The sequence below is a fragment of the Lepidochelys kempii genome, chromosome 3 (assembly GCF_965140285.1).
Source record: "Lepidochelys kempii isolate rLepKem1 chromosome 3, rLepKem1.hap1, whole genome shotgun sequence".
Taxonomy (NCBI): domain Eukaryota; kingdom Metazoa; phylum Chordata; order Testudines; family Cheloniidae; genus Lepidochelys; species Lepidochelys kempii.
In genome coordinates, this window is record NC_136382.1 from 36,578,822 (window position 1) to 36,589,189 (window position 10,368).

General features: G+C 39.4%; 1 protein-coding gene across 9 annotated transcripts in view; it reads left to right on the forward strand.

The window, feature by feature from the left end:
- RNASEH1 (ribonuclease H1) overlaps nt 1-10,368 on the forward strand; it is a 28,588-nt gene that overhangs the window by 6,260 nt on the left and 11,960 nt on the right. For 8 of the 9 annotated variants that reach the window (XM_073336115.2, XM_073336114.1, XM_073336113.1 and 5 more), the window contains 5 exons: nt 1,071-1,265; nt 2,151-2,250; nt 2,802-2,856; nt 3,795-3,879; nt 7,505-7,629. In XM_073336115.2, coding sequence (XP_073192216.1) covers nt 1,071-1,265; nt 2,151-2,250; nt 2,802-2,856; nt 3,795-3,879; nt 7,505-7,629 — 560 coding nt within the window. Of the gene's footprint in view, nt 1-1,070; nt 1,266-2,150; nt 2,251-2,801; nt 2,857-3,794; nt 3,880-6,694; nt 6,881-7,504; nt 7,630-10,368 lie in introns of those variants that run through there. The other variant, XR_013635538.1, reaches the window with a different exon arrangement.

Genomic DNA, 10,368 nt, shown 5'->3' on the forward strand with positions numbered 1-10,368 from the left:
ACAAGGCATGCCCTCTGCTCTTCTTCCACTGCATACAGAGAGCACTTGGAGACTCTGATTGTAAACACAACGTGTGGTTTATTTATGGTGTTTCCCCCTCCCCTTTGCAGCATCTTATTTACAACAGCATATTATCTTTAACCCCCTAGGTCAAGGACAGGAAAAGTGGGAAATCTGTCTTGGGACTAACTCTGAGACACTGTTTCTCTCCCCCTGTGCTTTATCTACCTTCTGAGCTAATGAGTTTATTAGCCTTATAGCTCTCTGCAGCCCATCCCCAATCTGTCCGTTAGTCACAACTGTCATAATCAGTTTTATTTCCAGGCAGCTAATTGGAGATACACTGACCAGAGTGGTAGTTCATCTGCTGTTGCCTAGCACTCTGTCACAGGGTGGCATTTTCAAAAGGGCCCAGCACTGGCTTTTAATGGTGGTAGAGTTAAGGCAATGCTGAGAGCTTCTGAAAATCTGCTCTGAGCTCCTCTATCCTCAGTATCTAGTAAAACATACAGGATAAGGAAAAATCAAAGATGGCTTTGGATTAGTTATGTGAGGTATTGTTGTTTTCTGTGGAACTTTAATGCTCAGTCTTAGTATTGAACTCCTCTTCTAAAGTTAAATTCATTATGCTACTACTAGATTTTTCATTTCTAATTATCAATTTTATTTTAATATATTTACTCCTGTTTAAAAATATTGCCACAGATAAAAATATCCAGGAACACAAAAGCAAATTTCTAACATTAAAACATGAAGCTGTTCTCCGCTATACACAATATAGAAAATACTACATGTGTGCAACATGGCTGCGTTAATTTATGAACCTTAATGTCTGCATGTCCCGATTGCTGAAATTTCAGCATAGCGTTAATGATGACTTGTATGTTTATTTGTGTTCTCTTTTTAAAAAAGAAATTGTTCGGGATTAAAGGGATGGTGTGAACTTTAACTTGGTACTTCTGCCATAATGTTTTCCCTAGTTCAACAAATAACTTCTAATACTACTACAATTAGGCATGCATATTATAACTTTTTTTTATATTTGTGTATAATACTGTTTTTTTCCTAAGGTACTAGTGGCATATCTAGTTTAACACAAAAGAGTGACAGCTACTGGAATGAACTGGAAACAGCAAGCCCAAGTTACAGCACATGCAAGAGACCATATGAGCAGTCTTCTGAGGAAGAACCTAACAAAAAACATGTAAAATACAATGAGACATATTCGGTACCTTCAGTGAGCAAAGATAAATTCTCATATATGGGTAAGCCTCTTTGGGACTACAATTTATTGAAGTACATTGAATGAATATAAAGTATTTTAAACAGAGTATTTAACAACTCCCTAAAGTTACTTCTCTCGCTAACAGCCAAAACCTGGTTCAAGTTGAAATTCTCTAGTGTGAAGAAGCTTTGGCATGTTTTTTTTTCTGTGAGAAGCCCTCAACTCTTGCTGCTTGGTTTAACAGTGTAAATCTAACATTTTACGGTATGCCTGGAATGTTATCTCTTCTAGCCCCTAGTCTTCCCTAATGGGTGATCCAGGTAGAGCATTGAAGAACCTTTTATTGTTTTGCGTGGGAGAATGGGATATCTGAATGCAAGCATTACAATTCTGGCTTTCTAATAATAATGTTTCGAGTGCCTTCAGAGCAATAATAAATTTAATGTTATGGTCAAGCATATTTTGAGTATATAACACTAGCCTTTATTACATAGGTTGATTTGGCCACTGTAGACAGGATGAAATAATATTTTAACTTATACAGAACCATGTCAGAACCCTAAGTAAATACACTTGCGAGAACACATTTAAACATGTATTTTAACTTTTCATTGTGGCTGATGGCCATCCCAAAAAAATTGGGACCTGGAGTTGGGGGCATGAAGCTCTTCCACACAAGCATCTTCTTCAGGGTTGGCAAAAATTTAAGTTCTTGTGAAAAAGGGGGGGGCTAAAATTATTTTAAAGATTATGCACCTGTGCAAAATGATATATACAACTTCTGTGTGTAGAAGTTGCTAGAGCATTATTGGAGGAAATATAAATGTTAACAATTTTATGTATTTTAAAGAGGCTTATGCTTTTGAATAATTGAAAATTTGTTTTGTGACTTTTTAAATAAGTTGCATGTATCCATCTCTTACAGGTGACTCTGTAGTTGTTTATACAGATGGCTGCTGCTCAAGTAATGGGCGTCGTAAGGCACGTGCTGGAGTAGGAGTCTATTGGGGACCAGGCCACCCTTTGTAAGTAACTTTTGAGATCATAGTTAAATCGCTTGCTGTAGAAAAACTTACTAATATTGGTCTTGTGTAATTTAACACTTAAATTGTATGGCCTTTAAATTCAGCAACTTCAGAATGCAAAACACAGTTGACTAAGACTTTCACCAAATTAGATAGATAAAGAGCTAGAAAGAGTAAACTCAGTTATTAAATTGGAATATTGAATGACAGCCATCACTGAATGCAGAAATAAAGGTGCCTGTAGAGGTTAGAAATGTAGGCAAAATATAACAAGACTCACCTTGCATTTGTCCAGGCTAATATCTTGGGGAAGGTTTAATTTAGGTTCTCATTAAGTGGTTTCATAAGTTTACATATAATTATATTAAATTGACTGATTTGTTCTCAACCTGCAGTAGGAACAGGGCCAAGCATGCCCAAATTTCAGATTGTTTGCCACTTAAAAACTTTAGTCCCCCTGAAGGGGAGGTTTTAGTTATGCCCCTAATCTGTGGCTATACACTTCTGCAGTAGTGTGAACCATTAATTTATTTTGTGTTGCTTTTAAACAGAAATACTAGTGATAGGCTTTCTGGACGGCAGACCAACCAAAGAGCTGAAATACATGTAAGTTGTGGAGTTTTAAAATAGTTTTATACTTGTGGAAAAGAATTGAGCACTATAATGCCACAACTTAATTAGCTGCAGAAGCTCCTAGATAGTCTCACACATTCAATAGTTTTAGTAGGGCTCTGCTGTGAGGGATTTTGCAATGATACAAGTCAAAAAGGAAGCTGCTGATTCTGCTAACAGTATTTCTGCATAGGAGTTGGCAGAGTTGCTTTCTGGAACTCCCATTGGCTTGTTCTGTTTCTGGGGTTTCTACCTCAAATATTTTTTGTATTTAGTTCTGTTCATCCTGTCTCAAGGAAGACGGCTCAGAAGTAGAGAGGAGTTCAGAGACAAATGATGGCAAGACTTTCCTCTGAAAGATAACATTAGGACTTCAGTTTTAGATATGAAATGAACAACAGTGGGCATGGTGGAGGTCTACAGAACGATATCTAGTGTAATGAAGATAAAATGGTGCTCCTATTGGAAAGAAAAGGAAAATTCAATGAAATTGAAAGGACATTCAGAAACGATACAAGAAAATACTTTTTAACACAATGCATCACTAACCTTTTAAACAACAAAATATCACTGATGTCAAGACCTTAGGATTCAAAACAGCATTAGACATTTTATGTGGATAATCAGAACATCCACAGTTCTATTAGAGGAAAATAGCCAGGATGTAAACCCTCATGGTTGAAGGGGTGAGCCAATCATTAGCTGGCAGGATTAAGAAGTTTCTTCTGTGGACTAGTTATTCCATAATTGGCTTCTCTGTCTTCCACTGAGGCACGCTGTATCTTGTCTCTGACAGACTTCTAGACTGTGGGATGTCTGATATGTTCCTGCAATTTTTGTGTGTCTTCACAGTAAATTCTCTAGTTGTATTTCTTCTGTATGTATTTTTTTGTTCACAATCTTCTGAATTATGATTGAAACACATCCTTTAGGCAGCCTGCAAAGCAATAGAGCAAGCAAAGAGTCAAAACATCAAGAAACTGGTTATTTACACTGATAGCAAGTTCACTATAAATGGTAAGTTAACAATTTCAGTTCTACTGTGTATTGAATGTAGAACATGTACCTTCACTGTATAAGCCCTACAAATCTGATTCTGTAAAACTGTTTGGGGGATGTGTGTGAAGGGATTCTTCATAACTCATTTCAGTTCCCAGTAATAGCAGGGAAAAGAACATTCTCCATAGCCTGCCAAAATTATATCTACTGTTTTTGTATCAAACTCTGGAATAGACAGGATACCTAGTTTAGCAACTGATGTAGGAAATATTTTAAAATATCAGATACTGAACATCTATAATAAAAGATCAAAATGGTGTATTCATTTTAATACCAAACCTATAAATGTAGGCTGTATATCTGAAAAGTGGCCAGCAAGTAGCATTAGGAAAATGGCTGTTCTTTCTCTTCTCCCCCCTCCCTTCTTTTTTTTGCTTTGATACAAAAACAGAACCTGAAACACTTTAAGATTGTTCTGCTTGTTTTTACCTCTATAAATGTTGTTCAAGTCTATCCTTCCCTGGTTTAAATGGAGGACTGCTGGAGGATGGTGTCTCCCAGTGTATATTGTGAGGTTTCACCTTAGGGGTTACGATGTTGAATTTTTTACAAGACCTATAAGTAGTAGGCAGTGGTGTTAATGTGGTCTCTAATAGACCTAACCCCTTTTTCCCCTCAGTTACTCAACTTTCAGTTCCTTGTGACTTATAATTTCAGAGTATAGGCATATCATGAATTTCTAATATGAAAGCAGATCTTTTATGTATCATAAAAAAGTAAAAGGCACAATTGCATCTTGTTCTTTGCTGGTCACTTCTAACAGACTAGACCATAGAATCCTAGAATATCAGGGTTGGAAGGGACCTCAGGAGGTCATCTAGTCCAACCCCTTGCTCAAAGCAGGACCGATCCCCAACTAAATCATCCCAGCCAGGGCTTTGTCAAGCCTGACCTTAAAAACCTCTAAGGAAGGAGATTCCACCACCTCCCTAGGTAACGCATTCCAGTGTTTCACCACCCTCCTAGTGAAAGTTTTTCCTAATATTCAAAGTAAATCTCCCCCACTGCAACTTGAGACCATTATTCGTTGTTCTGTCATCTGCTACCACTGAGAACAGTCTAGAGCCGTCCTCTTTGGAACCCCCTTTCAGGTAGTTAAAAGCAGCTATCAAATCCCCCCTCATTCTTCTCTTCCGTAAACTAAACATCCCCGGTTCCCTCAGCCTCTCCTCATAACTCACGTGTTCCAGTCCCCTAATCATTTTTGTTGCCCTCCGCTGGACTCTTTCCAATTTTTCCACATCCTTCTGGACACAGTACTCCAGATGAGGCCTCACCAGTGTTGAATAGAGGGGAACAATCACGTCCCTCGATCTGCTGGCAGTGCCCCTACACATACATCCCAAAATGCCATTGGCCTTCTTGGCAACAAGGGCACACTGACTCATATCCAGCTTCTCATCCACTGTAACCCCTAGGTCCTTTTCTGCAGAACTGCTGCCTAGCCATTCAGTCCCTAGTCTGTAGCAGTATATTGGATTCTTCCGTCCTAAGTGCAGGACTCTGCACTTACCCTTGTTGAACCTCATCAGATTTCTTTTGGCTCAATCCTCCAATTTGTCTAGGTCCCTCTGTATCCTATCCCTACCCTCCAGCATATCTACCTTTCCTCCCAGTTTAGTGTCATCTGCAAACTTGCTGAGGGTGCAATCCACACCATCCCAGAGTCCTTTTTAATTTTTGTTATTGTCTGAGCACAAGCTCTTGATGGGAACTCCTGAGATCTAATAAACTATCACTTTGTCTTTGGCAAGTCAATTTGTATGCCTCAGTTTTTCCCATTGTAAAATGTGAATGTTGACTCCTGGCTTTTGGGATGAGTTGATACATTTAAGTGCTTTCAAGACAAAGTTTGTATGTGCTTAATGATTTGGGAGCAGTATCAAGTCAGGCTTCCTTGTTGATCAGATAATTGAGTGAGATTCTTTGTGTAACTTTTTTTTTCTATACTTTCCCAAAATATGAGAGGCTCTTGGGCAGAAGAATGACTTTATATTTTTGCATGGGGGGTGAGAACTTTAATCTTTCTGTTTTTCCCCCAAAGCATGAGCCACCAGCTCAGAAGGCAAATGAGCTGGAAGTAATCTGATGCCTCCTCTAAGGGGTGATGCCCACACCCTGAAGAGGCCAAGGAGCTACTGGACAGGGAAAGGGGGATGCTTGGGTGGAAGAAGAGATGCAGGAGCTGTCCTGATTTCCCACTGTCTCAGACTCTGGTAGCTCCTGCTTCTATGTGGGAGAAAGAGTGGCGCATTGGCCCCAGGAAGTGGAGGAGTTGCTAAGCAAGGGCTCAGTGGACCAGGGAATTAAAACCAGCAAGGAGGCAGAAGATGGGGCGGAGCAGAGCAGATCCATTAAGTAATCTGTTTCCTTCTCTTCAGTTGCCCCCCCAGGGGGCAGTCATCTCTTAACCATTCCTACTGAGCAGTTCCTTTCCCAGTTCATACAAATATGGAGATGGGACTGGTTATAGGAGCTTTTGATCTGGCTTCCTGCAAAGAGTCCTTAGCAGAATGAGAATTAACAGCTCAGTTTGTTCATACTGCCAGGCATAAAGTGGTCAACTCTATTCTGGTAACTATTTCACTAGTAGAGTTGTTTAATGAAGGGTGCTCCTGTCTTGGATAAATTGTCTAATAATTAATACATTCTTTGACCAGTAGTAGGGGACTTTCTAACTCTTAATTAAAATATTGTTACTTTTTTTCTGACTTTTAGGTTAATGTAACCCTTCTTGTTCTGAATGTGTTCTGCTTTATGCCTTCTTTTTTAGGTGGTTGTGCGTTCCCACCACGTGCTCCTCTTTTGACCTTCAAATAAAATAAGTTAGTAAAGCTCTAGTTAGAGCTGCACACTGTTAGCTCCATTGGCAAACAGACCCTCAACTTCAATTTATTGCTGTCCACCTGGAAAACTTGCACTTAAGTGAATCTAAACTCATCTATTGTGCTCACAAACGGTGAGCATCAGTACCAGTCAATGGGGAAGCAAAGGTGTAAGGAAAGATGCTAGAAAGACAGTCATTCTGAAAAACTGTATTAGAGAATGAAATCAGCATATTTCACAGATTGTCACCTGTGTCTTTAATGCAATTATGGAGAAAGTTAGTAACTGATAGCAGTATGGTCTTGCAGCACTAAAGTCATTGGGAGTGGGACCATGCCCATAGTCTGTAGAGATAACAGGAAGTTTCTAGAGTAACTACAAAGCATGTTACAGAGATAATGACTAAGACTAAAATTTTGTCATGGGTATTTTTTAGTAAAAGTCATGGACAGGTCGCGGACAATAAGCAATAATTAATGGAAGCCCAAGACCTGTCCCTGACTTCTACTAAAAAAAATAAATACCCTGTTGCTGTTGAAGTGACTAGTGTTTGGTCCTGATATTTACATGGCAAGGATTTGTAAAACTGTTAAAACTTCCTAAATAACTTCCTTTTTAAAGGCATGGTCATGGGTAGTCTTCCTATGCAGTAGCCACAAGTTATTTACATTCCTGAATTTTAAAAATATATCCAGTTAGTTAGTTTCCAATTACAAGTTACAGTCTTCCAATAAAATGTTAATTTGTTTTTCCATAGGTATAACAAGTTGGGTAGACAACTGGAAAAGTAATGGCTGGAGAACAAGCACAGGAAAAGATGTAATAAATAAAGAAGACTTTGAAAGACTTGATGAGCTTTCGGAGGGAATGGAAATTCAGTGGGTGAGTAACAGGGTGGATTTGATTTTTAAATTCACCCATCCAGATTCAGGTTAACAATTTTACCCTCTAGACCAGGGTGGGCAAACTACCGCCTGGGAGCCGCATCCAGCCCTCCAGATGTTTTAATCCGGCCCTCGAGTTCCCACCAGGGAGCAGGGTCCGGGGCTTGACCCGCTCCAGCCAGGGAGTGGGGTCAGAGGCTTGATCCACTACACACGGCTCCCAGAAGCAGTGGCATGTCCCCCCTCCAGCGCCTATATGTAGGGGCAGCAAAGGGGCTCCGCACAGTGCCTACACAGCTCCCATTGGCCAGGAACTGTAGCCCATGGGAACGGCAGGGTCAGGGCAGTGTATAGAGTCTCCTAGCCACACCTCTGCATAGAAGCTGGAGTGGAGACATGCCGCTGCTTCTAGGAGCTGCTTGAGGTAAGCACTGCCTGGAGACTGCACCTCTGACCCCCTCCTGCACTCCGACCCCCTTCCCCAGCCCTGATCCCCCTCCCTCCCTCCAGATCCCTCAGTCCCAGCCTGGAGCACCCTCCTATAACCCTAGCCGGAGCCCTCATCCCATTCCACCCCAATTTTGTGAGCATTCATGGCCCGCCATACAATTTCCATACCCAGATGTGGCCCTCGGGCCAAAAAGTTTGCCCACTCTGGCTCTAGACCTTTTGCACACTGCTCAATTTCTCTTTCATATACTTTATCCAGCAATTTGCCTGTGACATCTGCTCTCTTGGGTAGACTGTACCCTGGTCTTAATGACTGAACCATGTTAATGAAGTGTGGGTTCTCAATCACACAGAAAGGAGAGTTTGTCGCATAAACAAACCAGGCAATTTTTTCGTCAGTTACCTTTTTTTTTTTTTTGTAATCTGCTGGTTCTTATCACAAATTTATCTATGGTGATTTTTGGATGATAGATTTTTTTCTTTTTTCCTTTTTGCCACGGGTTATATATTGTGGTCATGTGACATACATGATGTGACTGAAACACTATCATTGGCAGATAACTCTGAAACTATAGAAGATGATGATGATCTTGAAGGTGGATAGCCTTCAGAATCCTGTAGGTTGAGGATGGATTCTCCTAAACAAAATAAGTCAATGCAGTTATTTAATTATTACCATACTGCTCATTTAGTAGTATTCATTGCATTCACTGACACTCAGTACTACTTGAAAGGTGAAATTGTAAGAGGAAGATTAGCTGAAATAGGCAGTTTATTTTTTATCACAACTGCATCAGAAATGGTGGTAGCATAGAGTAACAACTATATTTTTTGCTCAAACATGAGAATTCAAGAAAAGTCCAGAAGGAAGACAGGCACTCCTTAGGAAAGAAGTATGAAATAAAAAAGTTTACCAGCCTGAAGATCCTGCATGTTCCTTTCATCATCTTCAATGCAGCTTTCTCCTGAGAAGGAATACTTCTCATGATGTTTCATTCAGGCAACCAGGCCTTGTATTTCTTTGTTTGCATTTTGCACACATGCCTGTCTTAACCACAGGTAGAGGAACTTCATTAAAATATTCCCAAACTGGGTCTCTTTTATGGCCTGCTGCCATTATAGGTTTTTCTTTCTAGTGAGAGAATGGTATGGTAGATTTCAAATCAATGAAGGCTACACTCAGAAAGACCTAAGACTTCTGGAATAAGCTGCTCAAACAGGTTCACTTTTGTTTCTGTTGCCTGTCCCTCTGGTCTCACATTTTATCTCCAGACTTCTCCTTGTCCAGTTCTATTCCGCCCCAACAATCTTTTATTCATTGAACTTTTTGAAACTTTGCACTTTTAGAGAGAGGTAAGGGATTGACTCTGTGTACACACATTTGCAGAGGGACAATAGGGTTTGAGATGTGTTACTTCTCACCTCTATATATAATTTATTTATTTTAAAACATTTTTGCTGTTAACAAGCATGTTATCTCTGGAGACACAAATCCACAGTTTGAGAACTGCAAAACTGAGCATTTCTGATGCTGAGTCCCATTGGGTAAATAGAAGATTAACCTAAATAATCTGTACAGAAGCCCCTGGAGGCCCATAAGATTGGGTCCCTAATCCATGAACTATTGGAACTCCTTTACAAAACTTTTCTTAAACATTACATGAATATATTGTCTCATACTATAGAATTAGAATTTATAATCCTTATTCCATGAAGATATCTTTGAGCTATAATATATCTTAATTAAAACTATCTTTAGATAGTATTTTTTTAAAATTGATTTTTATGCACCCTGCTGAGTAATCTGGTGTTAAGTGTGACTGAATAAGCACAAATAACTTTATGTACTTTTGCCGCTAAAAATATTTTATACATTTTCACAGATAAGAGCATCATAAGGAATTTTAATAAATGTAAAGCTACCATGAATCCACATAAGTACCAGGAAAATTATTAGCTCCATCCAAAATAATCAGCAAGATTCTGTTACCAAGTAATTTAAGAAATACACAAAAGGATCTACTAGATTCTATCAAACAATATACTTAAACATTTGCTCATATATTTCCCACCAAGAAAAGCCCCATACTGTTAAATCTCTAGGGTATTTCCAGGAAAAGGGAGCAAAGCTCAGATCTAAACTAGAATACTGAGAAACTAACAGAGGATGGTTAGGGCTGAAGGTCAAAAATTTAAGATAAGAATTCTTAAATTAGTCTTCAGGGGTGTGTAAGCTGACACAGTAAACTTTTTACTTTAGCAGAACTGGTCAGTTGCCAGCAGGGTG